Source organism: Pygocentrus nattereri, chromosome 20 (assembly GCF_015220715.1).
Source record: "Pygocentrus nattereri isolate fPygNat1 chromosome 20, fPygNat1.pri, whole genome shotgun sequence".
NCBI classification, from domain to species: domain Eukaryota; kingdom Metazoa; phylum Chordata; class Actinopteri; order Characiformes; family Serrasalmidae; genus Pygocentrus; species Pygocentrus nattereri.
The window spans coordinates 34033229-34055010 of NC_051230.1; the positions used below are offsets into that span (position 1 = coordinate 34033229).

The 21782-nt window shown below is 45.2% G+C and overlaps 1 protein-coding gene across 1 annotated transcript in view; it reads left to right on the top strand.

The window, feature by feature from the left end:
* Positions 1 to 16520, top strand: part of LOC108444182 (ankyrin repeat and LEM domain-containing protein 2) — a 25117-nt gene extending 8597 nt beyond the window's left edge. The window contains exons 6-14 of the mRNA XM_017725201.2: positions 751 to 939; positions 1591 to 1713; positions 2185 to 2257; positions 2362 to 2531; positions 3087 to 3193; positions 9354 to 9544; positions 12274 to 12976; positions 13965 to 14096; positions 14329 to 16520. Coding sequence (XP_017580690.1) covers positions 751 to 939; positions 1591 to 1713; positions 2185 to 2257; positions 2362 to 2531; positions 3087 to 3193; positions 9354 to 9544; positions 12274 to 12976; positions 13965 to 14096; positions 14329 to 14575 — 1935 coding nt within the window. The 3' untranslated portion in view covers positions 14576 to 16520. The remainder of the gene's footprint in view (positions 1 to 750; positions 940 to 1590; positions 1714 to 2184; positions 2258 to 2361; positions 2532 to 3086; positions 3194 to 9353; positions 9545 to 12273; positions 12977 to 13964; positions 14097 to 14328) is intronic.
* Positions 16521 to 21782: the final 5262 nt, after the last annotated feature.

Consider the following 21782-nt stretch of genomic DNA (forward strand, 5'->3'; position numbering starts at 1 on the left):
CTCTTTAAATGATGCACACAACAGTAGCTTATGTGCTAATAGTGCCCCCTGCTGGAGACCTTCCAGACTGCTACACGTGCTCTGAGTTCCTTCGCTCATCATCCTTGACTTGCTGGTCAGTGTAGAGTGGACAGAATGAATGGACATCGGGGCCTTCGGCTTTGGAGCTGTGGGTGCGACACGGTGATGTGATGTCATGGGGGCGTCGGCTTTGGAGCTGTGGGTGCGACACGGTGATGTGATGTCATGGGGGCGTCGGCTTTGGAGCTGTGGGTGCGCCACGGTTTACAGTTCACTTCGACAGTGGCATCTCGATCCAGCACATTTTCCCGTTCAGTAAAAATAAGGAGTGGCTGAAGATGTGCATTAATACGTTGAAGTATTTTTTTTTTTAGTTTTTAAAACATTTAACATTTGAAAGTCCATTGACTTTAAGTTTTAATAATAGAAATGTTTTTAGTTTTATGCGAAATTTTGTCCTCTCCTGGTCAAATTCCATGTTGTTGTTGTAAGTGAAAATCATCTAACACGTCCTCTGAGTTTCCGTGAGTGCATTGAAATGTGTGTCTCTGGAGAGGATGTTCTCACTTATTTACACTTAGAAAAGAATTTGACCAGGGAGGCCAAATTTTTGCGCAGGACTGTATGTATTGCCTCGTACATTGTTGTAGAGCTGACTCTATAAACCGATATTAAGATTTACATAAGCTTAATGAAGACTTTGACTCTGTTCATATCCGTTTGTTGTAGGAGGGATGTCGGTACAACGTGATGCACGTAGCAGCGAAGGAGAACCAGGCGGGCGTGGCCCAGCTGCTGCTCGACATCCTGGAGAACCCTGAGTTCATGCGCCTCATGTATCCGGACGATCAGGACAGCATGCTGCACAAGCGCATTCAGTACATCACTGACCTTTACCTCAACACGCCGGACAAAGCCGTGAGTAACACACAGCCTTCACTCACAGCTGCTCTGTGCATGTCTCTGGAGATTTGGAGACCCCTCTGGTGGAACTGTGTCATTGCGTGCTACCAACGTAATTTAAAGGGAAATCCATTGAAAAACTTTTGCATGACTAAATAGATGATCTGTAAACAGTCATTCAGAGCGGTTTGGTGTGAAACGCTCTGTTCTAGAGAAATTTAGAGTCAGAACTGTTTACAGTGGTGATGATAGGAACCAGAAGTTATTACATGAAATGGTTATGAGCATGTCCTGACGTCTGAACGGTAGTTTTGAGAATTTGATTGAGATTTTGGCCTTAAAATCCATTCATAGTGGAGGGATACATGCAGGGTGTTGAGGCGACATAGTCCCAAAAGACTCTTCTTCAGATTTATCACCATCATCAACATTACATATAAGCTCAGAAGACTCGTGTAGGTTCACTGGTGGTTCTGGATAGTAGATCAAATGTCTGTGTTGTAGTCATGGCGACCCCTGGTTCCCATCACCACCACTGTAAAGACACCTGATCCATTTCACACCAAACCGCTCTGAATCTCTCTAGTTGGTGTGAAATATGTTTGTATCTGTATTTATTGGTAAATTGTTTATATTTTTATTTTTTTATGGTTCTGCTTCTGTTAGAGTTTTGAGACTCCTCTCCACTTCGCCTGTAAGTTCGGATGCGCGGAGGTGGTCAACGTTCTCTGCTCACATCCGGATATCGACAAAAACTGCAAGAACAAGTATGACCAGAAGCCTGCTGAAGTGAGTTACCCACGATGCTTTGTCTGCTTTACAAAGTTGTTAGTTAGTTTAAGGCGAGCTCGGCCACTTGCTGCTTATCTCATTACACCAAAAACATGACTGCTGAACACCAGAGGGCGCTCATGAGTGAGCGAGCGAGTCCTCAGTGAATAAGGGGGTAAATGTTGTGGAAGTGTGTAGCTCATGGCTTATTGACCGAGTGGAGTGGTTTGCGTTTACTGATGTGATGAATGTACATAAGGCATCGTTATACAGAGTTCAAAGCACTCAAAAGCATGACAGCGGTTCTAATTATCTGTCTAAAAACGATTAACTGTTTACAAATTACAGTTCTGTCCAAAATCCGTTCATTTTGGAGACTCTCAGGAGCGCCCCCTAGTGTGACCAACCCAGAATACAGTATATAGTGGCCCTTGTCCTCATTAGAAATGAATGATGATCTTCCAACACGTCTTTCTGTCTCGTCTCCAGGTCATTTGTGAAAGAATGAAGGACAAAAGTAAAATCCAGGATGTGAAGCAGAAGATCAGCGAGTATTTAGAAGGTAATCAAAGTAGCTGTTCAGTAAAAATGCTTCGTTTGCGGCTTCACGTCAGTTATTTTGTTATGTTTTATACAGTTTTTCAAACGGTCTCTGATTGGTTGCAGACCGGTGTTACGTGCCCCTCCTACGAGCTGCTGATAACTCCTCCCAGCCTGTGATTGGCGCTCCCTGGTCACCTGAGCCAATGGAAAACCGGTCGCCTCGGTTACCCAGAAGCCCCATGGACCCTGTGATGACCGTGAGGGCCTTCGCCGGCCCTTTAAGCCCTTCTAAAGTGAGTTTAACAGGAAATCTGAAATGTCCAAAAATACAAAAGCAACTCTTACATGTCTGGGGTTGTCAGTCATTTGGCTTTTCTGTTTATTTACATAATTTAAATCGGCAGACAATTATGTTTACGTTCACTTTATATTCTGTATGTACAGGTTCGAAAGTGCACTTCTGACTTTCAGGTTTAATGTGACGAAAATGTGAAGCTGTCTTTTCTTCCTTCAAAACAGGACTTTACACACTGCTTAATTTTTTTGGAATTTGGAGCCCCCTCTGGTGGAAATATGTGATTGCAAGCAACTTCTGAAACTTCTGAACGTTAATCTTTTATTAAATTCAAATCAATAAATATCACCTCTTCTGCTCACGAATTCAAATCTGGTCTGGATTTTAAATTTACAATCTCTACTTGTTTCAATCTCTACTTGTTTCCATGAGATACATGTAAGAAACGCTTGTATTATTGCTAGTGAGCTCTGACTCCTCAGAGGTCTTTGTGTCTTATTGAGCTTTATCGTTATCTAGTCTTGATCATCTACATTGTTCTGTGTTGTGGTAGGCGGACGAGTTTCGGAGAGCGTGGAAGACGCCCCCTAGAGAGCGAGCGGGACAATTTCACCACATTTTGAAATCCGATCCAGACCGCGGAGCTGAGAGAGTCGGCAGGTAAACGCTCAGCTCGCTCTGAAATATCGCAAGAAAGCTGAACACGTTCATCAAAGGCGCTTCACAGGTCTTAAACGACAAAAATGGAAACTTAACAGTGCCGCGTTTAGAGGGCCGCGGTGAGTGTCCCTGCATTCGGGCTGGAGCTTTGTCTCCTCTGTCTTTGCTCACGTTGTTGATGGCGTTACCCTGTGTTCTCTTTTAAAAGGGTTCTTCAGCTTGACATCAATAGAAGAACCATTTCCAAAAAGGTTCTATTTAGAACCTTTTCATGATGCAGAGAAACCTTGGTGCAAAGGGTTCTTTGAGGCTTCATGGTTATCTATAGAACGTTTTTCTTTACCAAGGAACCCTTGAAGAACCGTCTTTTTTTTGCAATTAAAGTTTTTTATTTAAACACAGTAAACAATAGCTCATATAGTACATCATATAGAAAACAGAAGAAAGAAGGCCAGTTATCAAAAAAAAAAAAAAAAAAAGAGACAAACATCTCCTAATTCTTGTCTCATAATCATCCTGTTAGTCAGAAGTGAGATATTCCATAAAATATTCCCAAATTCCCAGTTCCACCGGCCCTTTGCCCCTTATTCTGGCTAACATAACCTCATACGATGTGGTCTCGCTCATTAGGATTTTCCATTCTTGGAGTGTTGGACATGTGGGTGATTTCCAGTGTCTTAATATGACTCTGGCGGCTGTGGTTATCCCCACCGTCAGAACTGGACATGCCCTTTTTGTTAGAGTTGGGGTTTCTGTTTTATCTCCCAAAAGACATAAACGGGGAGACACTGGCAGGGCTACTCCTGCCCATGTCTCCAAAAATTTCAGCACACTGTGCCAGAATGGTTCAACCAAGGGGCATTCCCATATAAGATGCAAAAAGGTTCCCATTTCTTTTTTACACTTCCAACATGAACTACTATTTATTAGTCCTATTTTGAAGAGCCTACAAGGTGTCGAGTAATACCGGTGCAGAATTTTATATTGGATAAATTTCCCTCTAACTTCTCTGACATATTTACCATTTTGTGCTATGATTTGACCCCAGGCATCCTCATTAATTTCACACTTAAGATCTCTCTGCCAAATTATTCTTAAATGATCACTTACGTTGCTAATTAAATAAATTGAGTTTTTATAAAATATTGATGCCTTATGATTAAAAGGGTTATCTAGAAAGTCAACAATTGGATTGGCTAGTCTCTCTGACTGAAACCTTTTAATTATGCAATGTCTAATTTGTAAATATTTCCAGAAATCTTCTTTTTCTTGCAGCTCGTACTGTTGGGCAAGTTCAGTAAATGACATGAATGTCCCTTCTTTATAGAGATCATTTACCGTGTGTATACCCTTGTCCAACCATCTTTTCCAAAACACTTTCTGCTTCCCAATCTTCACCTCTGGGTTAAGCCAGAGTGAAGCATAAGATTGTTTGTAATGTGAAATCTTATGCAATTTATGAACCTTTGCCCAGACCTCTTGAGAATGCTTAGTGATTGGGTTTACGTCTTTCCCTTTACTTTTTGAATGTTGGGATAGCACATTAATTGGATGGAATGGTGCTGCCAGGTTTTTCTCTATACTAGCCCACACTAAACCAGACACCGTTCCCCTCCAGTGGTTGATTATCTTAGCCATCTCAAATGACAAACTATACAGCCTAACATCTGGAAGACCAAGTCCTCCCTTCTCTTGGGTGCACACATTTTACTCCATTTAAATCTGGGCTTCCTCCCTGCCCATAGAAATTCTCTGATTATATTTTCATATTGTTTAAAAATGTGATCAGGTTTACTAAGTGGCAACATCATAGATATATAGTTAAATTGTGGTGCTATTACCATTTTAATAACATTTATCTTCCCCAAAGACTCAGGTTTAACTTTCCCCATTTACCCAAATTTGTTTTAATGTTTTGAAGGAGAGGCTCAAAGTTCAGTGTTGCCATTTCACCTAGCTCTGAGGTTAATTTAATGCCCAGATAAATCATGCCTTTAGGAATCCATCTAAAATTATACTGTTTTATTACTTGTGGGTGACAATGCCTAGATATAGGCATTGCCTCTGATTTGGTCCAATTAATTTGGTAGCCAGACAGCTTAGAATATGTATCAATAGTGTCCATTAGTGCAGGTAAAGAACTTTGGGGATCACTAGTCAGGAAAAGAATATCATCAGCATAAAGCATTAGTTTATGTTCACTCCCACCACCATCCACTCCTCTGATGGCAGGATTTGCTCTTATGGCCACCGCTAGGGGTTCCAGCGCAATTGTAAACAAGAGAGGCGACAAGGGGCATCCCTGTCGCGTTCCTCTAGAAAGATCAAAAAGAGGTGAGGTAAGTCCATTTGTCAAAACTGACGCTTTAGGGTTTCTGTATATTATTTTTATCCATTTTGCAAAACCAGAACCAAAACCAAACCTCACCAGGGCCGAGTGTAAAAAAGCCCACTCGACCCTATCGAAAGCCTTCTCAGCATCAAGTGAGACAGCAGCTACTGGAGCTGCGCTAGAGGCATTTAACCACATTAAGTGCATGAGTCTTCTCAAATTATCAGTAGAAGACCTACCCTTTATAAAGCCTACTTGGTCTATATGTATAATGTGTGGTAAGATTGTTTCCAATCTTAGGGCGAGAACCTTAGCTAATATCTTACTATCTGTATTGATGAGGCTGATTGGTCTAAAATTAGCTGGATCTGTATGATCTCTTCCTTTCTTAGGTATCAGAGAGATAAGTGCTTCATTAAAAGATGGTGGAAGTGAACCTCTTTGAAAAGCCTCCTGAAACACCTTTGTCAGTATTGGAATAATTATATCAATATATTCTTTATAGTACTCCACAGGAAACCCATCCATTCCTGGTGATTTCCCGATATTCATGGCTAAGATGGCAGCTTTAACCTCTTCTTTGGTTATTGGTGCATCAAGAAGAGCCGACTGATCAAAAGATACATTTGGAAGATTTATATTTGAGAAAAAGTCTCGGACTGATAAGTCATTTAAAGCGCCAGATGATCTATACAGGTTCTCATAAAATTCTCTAAAGACATCATTAATGCCCTTAGAGGATGTTATAAGAGAACCTCCTGCCCTTATTGCTGGAATTATGTGGACAGAGCTCTGTTCTTTTAGCTGTCTGGCCAGAAGTCTGCCAGTCTTTTCTCCTGACTCGTAGAATTGTGTTTTAAGTCTAAGCATAGCATATTCTGCTTTTTTATTAAAAATGTCATGAATTCGAAACTTACATTTACAAATGTTTTTAAATAAGCTGTCAGAGTAATGTCTGGCCAAATCTTTTTCCATGCTATTTATTTCTGCTTCCAATTTTTTAATACTGTCCTTGTGCTCTTTTTCCTTTTTGAAGTCTGTGCAATCATTTTGCCCCTAATGTACGCTTTAGATGCCTCCCAAACCATTGCTACGCTGTCTGTGCTACCCAAATTAATTTCAAAAAATGAGGATAAGTCCTCTGCAAGTTCTTTAGAAAATACCTTGTCCTGTAGCAGGGATGTGTTCATTCTCCATCTGCCTCGTCTAAGCCTGTCTAAATGTATATTTATACAGAGCTCAACAGGTGCATGGTCTGACAGGGAAATAGCACTGATAGTGCTATCAATGATGGCACTGGTTAGACTCTGTGAGATCAAAATAAAATCAATTCTTGAGTAGGATTTATGGCAATGGGAGTAGAATGTGTATTCCCGGTTTCTAGGGTTGACCAATCGCCAAACATCAATCAGGCCATTGTCCTCCATCAGCATGTGAATGGCAGCTCTATCCTTAGGTGTTGCAATACCGGAGTATTTACTTTTATCTAATATCCCATCTAAGACCTGATTAAAGTCTCCTGCTAAAATTATTTGTCCTTGGGCATTTCCCAACATACTATTAAGTCCATGAAAGAAAGATGGATCCTCCTTGTTTGGAGCATAGACATTACATAACATTATTTCCTCCCCATTTATATTGGCTTCTATACAAATAACTCTGCCATTACTATCCTTATACTCCTTCAACATAGAAAAGTTCAACCTCTTATGGACCAAAATAAGAACTCCATTCTGCTTGCTGGAAAAAGAACTATAGTAAACATGTCCAACCCAGTCTCTTTTAAGTTTTTTAGCTTCATCATCCTGTAGATGTGTTTCTTGAATGAATGCTATATCAGCTTGTTTATGCTTAAGATATAAAAGTATCTTTTTTCTTTTCACAGGATTCCCACAACCATTAATATTCCAGGAAACTACCTTAACATAAACACTATTTGCCATTCACATGATAAGAAAATAAAATTGAAATAAAATATTGGCATAGAAATTGCCCCATATCGTCTGACCTTCCTAATCCAAGAACATAGGTTATGACTTTTGTACCACTGAGCATTATTAGGATACCTGTAATTTTAAGATGAACCAACATGACTAAACAGGTCAACAAAAAATTTTCCTCCACAGCAGAGGAGAAGACACGAACAGAACATGAATCTCTCCTGAAACAGCTGAAGAGTCTCTTCTCGTTAAATCCGTGTCCGTAAAACAGACAAAAAAAAAAAAAAAGATTAACTAAGGTCAGTGGAATATCCGAGACACCAGCTAAGTTATAGCCTAAACAGCTACACAAAGTTATCCAGCCCCATCATACCTCTCTCACTCTCCTTATGCTGATGGATGTTTTAGTTTATTCACCATCAGTAACTTGCTGCTCAATGAACTTGACAGCCTCTGTTGCGACGTCAAACTTTCTGTTCCTTCCCTTCCACGCGAAATGGAGCGTTGCAGGAAAGGCTAATCGGAACCTCACGTTCTTGTCCCGCAGTAGCTGTTTCGCCGTTGTAAAAGTTTTCCTCCTCTCAGCCAGCTCCTTCGACATGTCTGGAAACAGGGAAATGTTGCATCCGTTCCACACCGCACCTCCATTCTCTCTCGCAGCTTTTAAGACTTTGTCTCTCGCGGTTGAACGAAGAAATCTTATCATAATCAGTCGCGGAGGCTGGTTTTCATCCGGACGAAATCCGGGAGAGCGGTGCGCTCTTTCAATTTCGAATTCGTTGTCAATGTGCATGTGCAGGCCCTCTGACAGTATCTTTTCAATGCATACATTCAGGTTATCCCCTTCAATGCCCTCCTTCAAACCCAACAGTCGGACATTATTGCGGCGGCTCCTATTTTCCAGATCCTCCACGCGGCTCCACAGAGCATCTATGCGCTTGCTATGCAGCTCGCGGCCATTTACCAGTTGCTGAGTGGAGTCCTCCAGGTCGGAGATTCGTCCTTCCGCCTCTGTTAGCCGTGCTTGCATGGCGTTCACCGCATTTTTCAATTCCTCTGTAGCCTCCTTAATCGTTGACACATCGCACGCCACTGTTTTGAGTGTCGAGCTCATTTTACTCACTTCAGCAAGGATGTTTTCCAAGTTAGCATTCTGTACAGAGTCCCGTTTCGGGCTAGCATCGCCAGGTTCGGTAGCAGCTGCCCCCTTTCCTCGTGAAGGCTTAAAATATTTCGAAGATGTAGACATGTTCTTATGGATGAACAGTTTCGTACAGTAGAAAGGCTGATAGTGAAATACTTAACCGACAAATATTTGAAAAGAAGAGAAATGCACGGATTGGTTAGGATTTAAGATAATAGGGCTTAGGACAACTTCTACTAAGCAGCCATCTTGCTCGTCGCTCCCACGTGACTCCCCGAAGAACCGTCTTTTAGTGTGGATAAGCAAATGTATAGATGAAATACAGGACTGTACAGTTTTCAGCACCTGATCTGTTGATCTGTAAACATTTATTAGCTCAGAAAAATCACCAATGCTAGAATTAATACAGATTATAATACAAGTTAATGCGGTAAGTAGCGGTTTTGTGTGTCAGTATGTCGTGTGTTTTTTCTATTTTCCAGTCCTCTCTGTTGGAGACCCAGTATAATTTGTGGTTCTCTTCCAATCCCTGATTCATCTTATCGATGCTTCATTATGTTAGATGTGCTGGTGATGAAATTTAATCTACTTTACTGATGTTTGGTGTTTTTACGGTTAAACGCTCTCCATGCTTTGCCGAGATAAACGCTGTGATTTTACTGTATGTCTGCCGTCTCATTGACCCACAGCTCCCGTGTCTCGTATATAAGTCTTAACCGAGTTCTGGGGTGGTTCTTGTTCCAGAGACCTGGCGCGGGAGCTCGGTCACCCCTGGGCAGAGTATTGGGACTTCCTGGACAGCTTTGTGGACCTGGCGTCGGCCGACGGTCTCCGGAGGCTGGAAGAGTATTTGAGCAAGAAAGATTTTAGTGAGCGCACTCACGAGGAGGCCGGCGAGAACGAGACCAGCAACAAGTTCCGAACTCCGTCTCCAGGTAACGAGACCAAACCGGTTTGTTCTTGGAACTGGTCCAGAGTGTCTGGATCGCAGCTGCGTTAGACCAAAATGTTTCAGCAGTATTTACATTTAATTTATGATGAAAATGATAAAACTGAAACTGTTGTTGTTTTTAACAAAGACAGTTCTCACATTTGTGGGTTTCCTTGGTCTCTTGTTCAGCCGTACTGCTGGTTTTATGTTTTAAGCTTATTACACTCAGTTTGGAGGGTCATGCAGCCCCAACGCTTCACCCTACCCCTCTACCTCAACAAGAATCGGGACACCCTACACCTAGACGAGCCCGCGCAGAACGGAGGGGTTAGGGATAAGTGGTCAGTGAAATGGGACTGGGCCTAAATCTCTTTCTCAGCTAATGCGAAGACGTTAACACACAGTGGTGTTAATATAGAAAGAAAACAAGCGAATTTTCTCACTCATGCTAATGAGGAACACGTCAGCGATGCTTTAAAGAAAAAGCCTGGCTCTTATTTAACACCTGTTTACTGTATTATGATCATTTCTTCTCTGTATAAATACCGGAAATGTAGTTGATGTTGTTCCTCTTGTTTACTGAGGTGTTTCTCAGCACTATCCAGCTCTGGTTTCTGACGTTCTGACGTTTCTGATGATCAGACGGTTGTGAAGTCAGATATGACTGATTTCACTGTTACACTGTGGACACTTGGTTTGACTCCTGCATTACATAGACCTTTAATTTTGCCAGATCTTGAGTTATCTTCATGCTTAACTGGCCTACAAATACCTTTAGGACACCTGTTCACTTTTAGTTTCAGCTTGTAAACTTATCTCACTGTCTGGCCAGTTGGCTGCTAGCAGGGCAGCAAACGTAATATCACGATACTCGATCTGTCACGATGTTGATTCTATCTGATGTCTGAGTTTTAAAAATACTATCAGAAACTATGAATCCAGTTATTTGTATTCAGTATTTGACACACTGGGCTTCACTAAATGCAGATAAACATGATAAACAATGCTCTGATTCTGATCAGCTGTGCAGACGGAACGGGTTTTTAAGTATAGATGAAATCCACAGAGCTCAGAAAAACATTGATATACTGTGATGTTACAATGATGACATTAAATACTGTCATATTGCCCAGCTCTGCTGTTGAACTGCTATAGCCAGTTTTATTTAAAATAAATCAATTTTTGATGTTTATTTTACATCGTAAATCTAGCTGAGTATAATTAACTAGCCAGGATTCACTGACTGAAGAAAACATGCATGATATTATGCGAGATTTTGCGAACTGGTTAGCTGGTAAACAAAATGTATCTTGCAAGCTAAAATGTTGCTCACTTTTCTAGCCAAACTACTTGTGTGGCTATTTGGCTCTTCGTCACTTTCAGTAAGGTATTCGATGACTGAAGCTGTTCTATCACACTGTGGGTGGTGGTATGTTTATATTATACAACAGTTAGTTCCGGTCACGCGAGCTGATTGGTTAAGACGCATTCTAACTGCTGTTATTTCACCATAACATCACGTTTTTTTTCACAAACACTATCACTCCGCTGAGACGCCGTTGCTAAGCAACGACTCTGACAGCTGTAGGAGACGCCCGAGCCATCTGAACGTTTTACTTCTTATTTTGGGCACAAAGTTGGGTTAAGATCACATCTGACCGCCAGCCGATTTGGTCCGACTCTGAAGACGAGACGACACTAAATTCCCAAACTGTCGTCACCACTGAGCAGCTTTTCAGTTGGCAGCTGTGACAGAAGAACAGCTGAACAACCTGGAATCAGCCAGAAATGAACCCAAAACCATTTGCCAAACTAAACGGGCTGTAAGAAGCTTCACAGACCAGCTGGAACAAAACAACATTAATACTGATCTGGACAAACTGACCAAACTGAGCTGAACCTGATATTGGCTCAGTCTGTACTTTAAAAGGCGGGGCTTACAGCAGACTGTGCAATGAGTGGGCGGAGCTCGTTACTCTGACATAGCAACAAGCTGCTCATTAAGGAGCTGTAATTAGGAGGAAGGAACATTTTTAAACGCCGCATTCACAGCCAGTTTATTCATATCTTACTGTATTTATCTCAAGGAGTGAGTTGTCACCAGTACATTTACATTTACATTTATGGCATTTGGCTGACGCTCTTCTCCAGAGCGACTTACAATTTGATCATTTTACACAGGGAGGCCAAGGCGGTGTTAGGAGTCTTGCCCAAGGACTCTTATTGGTGTAGTGTAGGGTGTTTGCCCAGGTGGGGATTGAACCCCAGTCTACAGTGTAGAAGGCAAAGGTGTTACCCACTACACTAACCAACCACCACCACCAACCAATACCATCACGGCTGTGATGATCTACAGCCACCGAATCTCAGCTGTGTTGGTCTGTCGCAATAACGTACTCCCTCTTGTCTATTGCTTCATTTTCTCTAAGGCAAAAATAAATGATGTCATACAAGCGTCATAATTGCACCATGTGATAAAATGTCTAAAACTTGATATAATTTGCTGTACATACAAATTTTGCAGGATCCTGTAAATTACGAGGTTGTTATGAACCTTCATATGAATTTTGGCTCTTTAAGTCGCGTTACAGTCTGAGTATCGGTGATCGAGTTTATTTACACCCACACAGTGACGTGGCTTAGTTTCGAGTTCAGTTTTTGGGCTGAATTGCTTTTAGGGATTGACTTGTTCTGCCTGTCCATGTAAGAAGATGCTGTGTGTGAACATTTCAGGCAAACCGAAGAAGTTCAGCAACTCCATCTCGGTGGGGGCGTTTCTGGACGAGGGCGCCGATATCTCTCTGGAGGAGATAAAGAACCGTCAGAACGCGGCGCTGACCAGCTGTTCCAAAGAAGGCCAGCGGGGGGCAGCAGGGGGGCTGGAGTTTCACATCTTGCCCGTTTCCCATGGCTCCGCCCTCATCGAGCACGAGCTGCTGCTGTCTGACAAAACGCTGAACGGCCAGGTGGGGGGGGGCCGGACTCAGAACGGCGGCGACGAGACCAAGCGGAGCTCCGCCTCCTGCCTGCTGTCACCCATCTCAAACCTGATGGCGGAGTTTGAGCGCATGTCTCTGCGGGACGAGGATGAGGACGGCAGCCCGAGGGAGCGCAGGAGGAGCGGGGGGAGGCGGCCACGGGACGTCCCAGACATCAGCCGGCTCAGCCTGGACGACGGCGCTGTGTTTATTGGTGGAGAGCAGGGAGGGGCGGAGGGGGAGGAGCTGTCCAGCGGGAGCTCAGAGGAGTATTTTCTAGCGGAGGAGGAACTGGAGGGCAGGAGGACTAAAGTGGGGGAGCGGTTGGTTTGCGCCCGCTCCAGGTCGTGGGATCACTGTAGCTCCGCCTCCTCGGCCTCCTACAAATCATTCGACCGCTCAAACGAGCTCATCATGACCACACCACCTCGAACCAGGAAAGTGCTGTTCCTCGAAGGGTGAGTCTACCAGCAGGGGGCGTCAGCCGTTCGTCTGTGGTTTCCCATCCAACAAAGCAGAACTGCGGTTTCTTGCTCATCAATCAGCCAGGAGACGTTTGGTGTCTGACGTTTGCGTCTTTAGTTCCAGCACTGGAGAAACGAGGCTAATGTAGCTAACAAGTCATGGAAGCTTTTAGATATATTCTCACTTTCAGCTCCTCAGAGAACCTGCAGACACGCCTCCAAAGCTGAGTCTTAGAAGCTGGTTGATGATTTTCTGAAGTAAACAAACTTATTCAGTGCTGCTGAGGTCTGGACTCTGGGGTGGTCAGTCCATCGTCAGCTTCTTTATATGATGTGTCCGTCTCCTTTTCTCATTGAGGTTCTTCTGATCAGCTACACGTCCTTTCAGACCCACAGCACTGAGTGGTCTTCTCACAGTGGAAGGATGGACAGAAACACCTGTGGATGTTTTCAGATCTGAAGCAGCTTGATCTTCTCCTCTCTCTCTCAGAGATCAAAGCTTTCAGTGCTGTTTATCTGATGGGGGCAGTTTTTTGGGGTCCACCTGCTCTTCCAGGTGGTTGTTAGGAGACCCATTTTCTCTGAAGCTTTTAATCAGTTTTTAACTGCAGTTTTGGAAGCTCTTGTTTTTTTCCTTTCATACTGCAAGTGGATTATTTTCTATTTTATCTCCCGAAAAATGAAGAACTCCCATAACTTGTTAGCTACATTAGCCTCGTAGCTCCAGTCTAAAACTTCAGAGACCAAACGTCCTGGCTGATGGATACGTCTGGTAAATGTTTTGGGTCCAGCGTCTGCATTCATCTAAAAAGGTTTCAGGTAGAAGGAGGGACTGATCTTATTGGCCCCGCCCCTGTAACGGGGTCGATCCGAGAAATTACAACCAGATCATGTGATTTCTGCTAGACAGTCAGTGATTGTGTGCTGAGATGTAGGTGTCGTGCTCCATGTTGAGAACCTTCTTATCCGTGTCCACCTGCAGAGATTCTCCCACCAAACTGGACCGAGAAGTGCTGTCTGCAGTGGAAGGTGTTGAGATCGACCCACTGAAGTTTCCCAGTGTTCACAAGTGGAAGAGCACAATTCAGTCCTACTCCTGTTCTGAGAGGCAAAGGTTTGTACACAGACACTGTTCACCATGTGATCCTTTACTATTAGCACTGTTACGCAGTTTACTAGAGCAGTAACTATTGACAGAAGTCTAACTAACTAAACAGTAGAAGCCGTATCGCCCCCTACGCTTCCTGTAGTGTATTACAGTCTGTCAGTGACTGTGGTCCATTTGAAGTCCTCCGTTAGAGAAAATTACTGGAGTTTTGTTTATTCTTTTTTTTTGTGTTTTTCAGCTGGCCGACTCCAGCTGTGCTGAGGAGCTCCAGACTGCAGACTTTGACGCCCGGCTCTCCGGTCAGCAGCCTAGTTTCTCCAGCGGGACGCTACAGCCCGGCCAGATACGCGTATTCTTCGGACTACTCCAGCCCTGGACGCTACAGCCCCGCCCATGCCAGCTACAGCCCCACCCATGGCAACTACAGTCCTGCCAGCTACATCCAGCGCATTCGCCTCAAGTACTTCGGGGACTCACCCATTTAACGAATGCCACCTGTTCTCCAGCAGCGCCCTGCCCAGCCAAGAGCGGTCGGGACATCCAGCTTCGTCCCTCCAGCCATAGAACAGGAATCCTAGCGCTGAATCTCAGAACGACAACTTCTGTTTCAGAAAAGCACGACTTGCCCAACTCGGACGGGGCTTTGGAGGCATAAACTGTCCGTGGTACTTTAGTGTGGGGTACGCTGCGTTATGAATGGTAGTGTATATTTTTAAACAGGTGTCTTTTCTTATGTATGTATGTGTGCGTGTGTACGTTTGCGTGTGAATTTTGTCCATAATTATTTATGGGTAAAACAAAATTATCAGTCAGAAAATTCCAAATTTGCCATTTTGTATTAACATTAATGACCATGCCCCAGCCAACAAAAAAAAAACCCTGCACCTCTTTGAGGCATGAAATTAATTTATTACTTACAGTTTCATTTCTCAGTCTTAAGTAGCACAAAATCTTCTGGCTAAAAAAGTTAAGTCTGGGGAAACTGCCTTAATTTTCTGCAGAGGCTAGCGTCCTCTTCTCCTTTGCACCTCTGCACCCTCTAATGGAAACACTGGTGCTCTACTCACAGTGAATTCTAACCAGACCTGTAAGACTTGGGGTGGGGGGTAACCTTAATTATGGGTTATAAAGTATGTGTTGATAATAAATATGTATTTGTAAGTGTGCGTATGTTTTGCACTCTTGAAAATCCCCGTTATGTAGGCGTGATTCTACCAGAGTACGTCTATATGCAACCATGAATGACCCAGATCAAACATAAAGTCCTGTTTTTAACTCTTTTCTTTCATTGATGGTGCAAACTGCCTGGAACATGTTAGATTCAGAGACATTTCAAGCGATAGTTTGGCTAAAAATTAGCTCAGATTTTACCAGCCCACCGCAAATGTCAGCAGAAACCTACATTGATGTCAGAAGGTGGCTTTTTTAATTTTAGCACTAGGCTACAAAGCTAATATAGCTACCAAGTAATGGAAGCTTATACCCCACTAAGCATCTTGCCCAGATCCTCACTATAAATTGTTCATGTTCATTGATGACGAACAGTGTTGGAAACCACATCAAGTCTATTCGAGGGTATTTAACTCCACACAGCAGTTTGCATGATGCTGATTGGTGTACATAAGCTTCCAGTACTTGTTATCTAAATTAGCTCATGAGGTTACGAGGAGAAATTCCGAAAATCAGATTTTTCGCCAAACTATCTCCGGTCATGACTCGCAATAAAAGCACATCGGTCGGAAAACATTCTCAGCGGTTCTTGAGACGTTTGTTGTGCACACACCACTCACAGTGTAGTCCTGACCTTTGACCTTTTAGCTCCATGCTTCGTCGAGCTTCTTTAGTGCCTTTCGGTGAATCCGGGAAGAGACGCAGGCCACTGCACACAAACCGAGCGGATCTCGAGCTTTTGTTTCTCGAGAAACCACAACGGTACAGTCCAGTAGCTCTGAGAGCGTTTTGAAGCGGTAGTTTGGCAAAAATGTCAAAGTTACACCAGTTTCGCCTCCCTGACCCCAAATGTCCAGCAGCCGGGAAGCATTTCGAAGCAAATGTGTGGTGAATGAGGCCAATTGGTGGCGCTATTAGCTCTCATTACGTGTTGGCTGCATTAGCCCTGTAGCTAAAACTAAAGGAGCAAACTTCAAACGTTTCTTGGCTGGTGGACGTTTTTTTGGAGTAAACTGCGTTTTTCTCTGAACTGTCGCTTTAAGAACACCTGACTTTAGCAACGGAGGCTTTCCTCAGCAGTGCCATCACTACAGCGGAGTCGAGCTGCAGTCGCCATGGTGGTCAGGTTTTTGTTTTTGTTTTTGTTTGTCAGTGCCGGCCCTAATGCATGCAGTTCTAGTCCTATTTTATTACGTGTCAAAGGAGAAAGTATTTGATGTACTACTGAGGAACAAAAATAAAGTGCACATTATCTTGTAACCCGTTTCCTCTCTCCTTCTTCTGAATCAGCTGAAAGGTTCATGATATTACAGCATTAACTCCACGTTCCAGGTGTTGCTGCTAAACGTTCAGTTTGACCCGCTGATGTAGCCTGAGGCAAACGGCCGCTGTTGTTTTTATTCTGATGTGGATTTGATGTCAGTATGGTGGGGAAAGACATTACAAACACTAGAGGGCGCTACTGAGTGAGTCCAAAATGAGTGGTAATCAAATGGTTTATAAATGCTTCAACACTTCATTTTAAAGTAATACATTCAGTTCCTGCACACCGGACAGTATGAAACATTTCAACAGCGCTGCTGAATGTTTGAGAGCTTTTAAACTCGAGTTATAGGAAATAAAACAGCGCCTCACGTACATGTCAGTAAGTGCAAACAGCCAATGAGCTGCTCTGCTTGCCAACCAATCAGCTCTCAGTAGCAGTGATGCTAACCAATCAGCTCTCAGTAGCAGTGATGCTAACCAATCAGCTCTCAGTAGCAGTAATGCCAACCAATTAATCCGTTTTACGCTTTCTCTCCAGGCCGACCGAATAACCGACTCTAAATGTAGGTATCGTGACATAAACCGAGTCCGTTCAGCGGTTTCTCGCCAGGCTCAGCGAATAACCGACTCTAAACGTGGGTATCGTGACATAAACCGAGTCCGTTCAGCGGTTTCTCGCCAGGCTGAGCGAATAACCGACTCTAAACGTGGGTATCGTGACATAAACCGAGTCCGTTTTACGGTTTCTCGCCAGGCTGAGCGAATAACCGAGTCTAAACGTAGGTATCGTGACATAAACCGAGCCCGTTCAGCGGTTTCTCGCCAGGCTGAGCGAATAACCGACTCTAAACATGGGTATCGTGACATAAACCGAGCCCGTTCAGCGGTTTCTCGCCAGGCCGAGCGAATAACCGAGTCTAAACGTGGGTATCGTGACATAAACCGAGCCCGTTCAGCGGTTTCTCGCCAGGCCGAGCGAATAACCGACTCTAAACGTGGGTATCGTGACATAAACCGAGTCGGTTCAGCGGTTTCTCGCCAGGCCGAGCGAATAACCGACTCTAAACGTGGGTATCGTGACATAAACCGAGCCCGTTCAGCGGTTTCTCGCCAGGCCGAGCGAATAACCGACTCTAAACGTAGGTATCGTGACATAAACCGAGTCCGTTTTACGGTTTCTCGCCAGGCCGAGCGAATTACCGACTTTAAACGTGGGTATCGTGACATAAACCGAGCCCGTTCAGCGGTTTCTCGCCAGGCTGAGCGAATAACCGAGTCTAAACGTAGGTATCGTGACATAAACCGAGTCCGTTCTGCGGTTTCTTGCCAGGCCGACCGAATAACCGACTCTAAACGTGGGTATCGTGACATAAACCGAGTCCGTTCTGCGTTTTCTTGCCAGGCGGACCGAATAACCGACTCTAAACGTGGGTATCGTGACATAAACCGAGCCCGTTTTACGGTTTCTCGCCAGGCCGAGTGAGTAACCGACTCTAAACGTGGGTATCGTGACATAAACCGAGCCCGTTTTACGGTTTCTCGCCAGGCCGAGCGAATAACCGACTCTAAACGTGGGTATCGTGACATAAACCGAGTCCGTTCTGCAGTTTCTCGCAAGGCAGAGCGAATAACCGACTCTAAACGTGGGTATCGTGACATAAACCGAGTCCGTTTTACGGTTTCTCACCAGGCCGAGCGAGTAACCGACTCTAAACGTGGGTATCGTGACATAAACCGAGCCCGTTCTGCGGTTTCTCGCCAGGCCGAGCGAATAACCGACTCTAAACGCAGGTATTGTGACATAAACCGAGTCGGTTCTGCGGTTTCTTGCCAGGCAGAGCGAATAACCGACTCTAAACGTGGGTATCGTGACATAAACCGAGTCCGTTTTACGGTTTCTCACCAGGCCGAGCGAGTAACCGACTCTAAACGCAGGTATCGTGACATAAACCGAGTCCGTTCTGCGGTTTCTTGCCAGGCTGAGCGAATAACCGACTCTAAACGTGGGTATCGTGATATAAACCGAGCCCGTTCAGTGGTTTCTCGCCAGGCTGAGCGAATAACCGACTCTAAACGTGGGTATCGTGATATAAACCGAGCCCGTTCAGCGGTTTCTCGCCAGGCCGAGCGAATAACCGACTCTAAACGTGGGTATCGTGACATAAACCGAGCCCGTTCTGCGGTTTCTCGCCAGGCTGAGCGAATAACCGACTCTAAACGTGGGTATCGTGACATAAACCGAGCCTTTTTTACGGTTTCTCGCCAGGCTGAGCGAATAACCGACTCTAAACGTGGGTATCGTGACATAAACCGAGTCGGTTCTGCGGTTTCTCGCCAGGCTGAGTGAATAACCGACTCTAAACGTAGGTATCGCGACATAAACCGAGTCGGTTCTGCGGTTTCTCGCCAGGCTGAGTGAATAACCGACTCTAAACGTAGGTATCGCGACATAAACCGAGTCGGTTCTGCGGTTTCTCGCCAGGCTGAGCGAATAACCGAGTCTAAACGTGGGTATCGTGACATAAACCGAGCCCGTTTTACGGTTTCTCGCCAGGCCGAGCGAATAACCGACTCTAAACGTGGGTATCGCGACATAAACCGAGTCCGTTCTGCGTTTTCTCGCCAGGCCGACCGAATAACCGACTCTAAACGTGGGTATCGCGACATAAACCGAGCCCGTTTTACGGTTTCTCGCCAGGCCGAGCGAATAACCGACTCTAAACGTGGGTATCGCGACATAAACCGAGTCTGTTCTGCGTTTTCTCGCCAGGCCGACCGAATAACCGACTCTAAACGTGGGTATCGCGACATAAACCGAGCCCGTTTTACGGTTTCTCGCCAGGCTGAGCGAATAACCGACTCTAAACGTGGGTATCGTGACATAAACCGAGTCCGTTCTGCGGTTTCTCGCCAGGCCGACCGAATAACTGAGTCTAAACGTGGGTATCGTGACATAAACCGAGCCCGTTCAGCGGTTTCTCGCCAGGCTGAGCGAATAACCGACTCTAAACGTGGGTATCGTGACATAAACCGAGTCGGTTCAGCGGTTTCTCGCCAGGCCGAGCGAATAACCGACTCTAAACGCAGGTATTGTGACATAAACCGAGTCGGTTCTGCGGTTTCTTGCTAGGCTGAGCGAATAACCGACTCTAAACGTGGGTATCGTGATATAAACCGAGCCCGTTCAGCGGTTTCTCGCCAGGCCGAGCGAATAACCGACTCTAAACGTAGGTATCGTGATATAAACCGAGCCCGTTCAGCGGTTTCTCGCCAGGCCGAGCGAATAACCGACTCTAAACGTGGGTATCGTGACATAAACCGAGTCCGTTTTACGGTTTCTCACCAGGCCGAGCGAGTAACTGAGTCTAAACGTGGGTATCGCGACATAAACCGAGTCTGTTCTGCGTTTTCTCGCCAGGCCGACCGAATAACCGACTCTAAACGTGGGTATCGTGACATAAACCGAGCCCGTTTTACGGTTTCTCGCCAGGCTGAGCGAATAACCGACTCTAAACGTAGGTATCGTGACATAAACCGAGTCGGTTCTGCGGTTTCTCGCCAGGCCGACCGAATAACCGACTCTAAACGTGGGTATCGTGACATAAACCGAGCCCGTTCAGCGGTTTCTCGCCAGGCTGAGCGAATAACCGACTCTAAACGTGGGTATCGTGACATAAACCGAGTCGGTTCAGCGGTTTCTCGCCAGGCCGAGCGAATAACCGACTCTAAACGCAGGTATTGTGACATAAACCGAGTCGGTTCTGCGGTTTCTTGCTAGGCTGAGCGAATAACCGACTCTAAACGTGGGTATCGTGATATAAACCGAGCCCGTTCAGCGGTTTCTCGCCAGGCCGAGCGAATAACCGACTCTAAACGTAGGTATCGTGACATAAACCGAGCCCGTTCAGCGGTTTCTCGCCAGGCCGAGCGAATAACCGACTCTAAACGTGGGTATCGTGACATAAACCGAGTCCGTTTTACGGTTTCTCACCAGGCCGAGCGAGTAACTGAGTCTAAACGTGGGTATCGCGACATAAACCGAGTCTGTTCTGCGTTTTCTCGCCAGGCCGACCGAATAACCGACTCTAAACGTGGGTATCGCGACATAAACCGAGCCCGTTTTACGGTTTCTCGCCAGGCTGAGCGAATAACCGACTCTAAACGTGGGTATCGTGACATAAACCGAGTCCGTTCTGCGGTTTCTCGCCAGGCCGACCGAATAACTGAGTCTAAACGTGGGTATCGTGACATAAACCGAGCCCGTTCAGCGGTTTCTCGCCAGGCTGAGCGAATAACCGACTCTAAACGTGGGTATCGTGACATAAACCGAGTCGGTTCAGCGGTTTCTCGCCAGGCTCAGCGAATAACCGACTCTAAACGTGGGTATCGTGACATAAACCGAGTCCGTTTTACGGTTTCTCGCCAGGCTGAGCGAATAACCGAGTCTAAACGTGGGTATCGTGACATAAACCGAGTCCGTTTTACGGTTCCTCGCCAGGCTGAGCGAATAACCGACTCTAAACATGGGTATCGTGACATAAACCGAGTCAGTTCAGCGGTTTCTCGCCAGGCCGAGCGAATAACCGAGTCTAAACGTGGGTATCGTGACATAAACCGAGCCCGTTCAGCGGTTTCTCGCCAGGCCGAGCGAATAACCGACTCTAAACGTGGGTATCGTGACATAAACCGAGTCGGTTCAGCGGTTTCTCGCCAGGCCGAGCGAATAACCGACTCTAAACGTGGGTATCGTGACATAAACCGAGCCCGTTCAGCGGTTTCTCGCCAGGCCGAGCGAATAACCGACTCTAAACGTAGGTATCGTGACATAAACCGAGTCCGTTTTACGGTTTCTCGCCAGGCCGAGCGAATTACCGACTTTAAACGTGGGTATCGTGACATAAACCGAGCCCGTTCAGCGGTTTCTCGCCAGGCTGAGCGAATAACCGAGTCTAAACGTAGGTATCGTGACATAAACCGAGTCCGTTCTGCGGTTTCTTGCAAGGCCGACCGAATAACCGACTCTAAACGTGGGTATCGTGACATAAACCGAGTCCGTTCTGCGTTTTCTTGCCAGGCGGACCGAATAACCGACTCTAAACGTGGGTATCGTGACATAAACCGAGCCCGTTTTACGGTTTCTCGCCAGGCCGACCGAATAACCGACTCTAAACGTGGGTATCGTGACATAAACCGAGCCCGTTTTACGGTTTCTCGCCAGGCCGAGCGAATAACCGACTCTAAACGTGGGTATCGTGA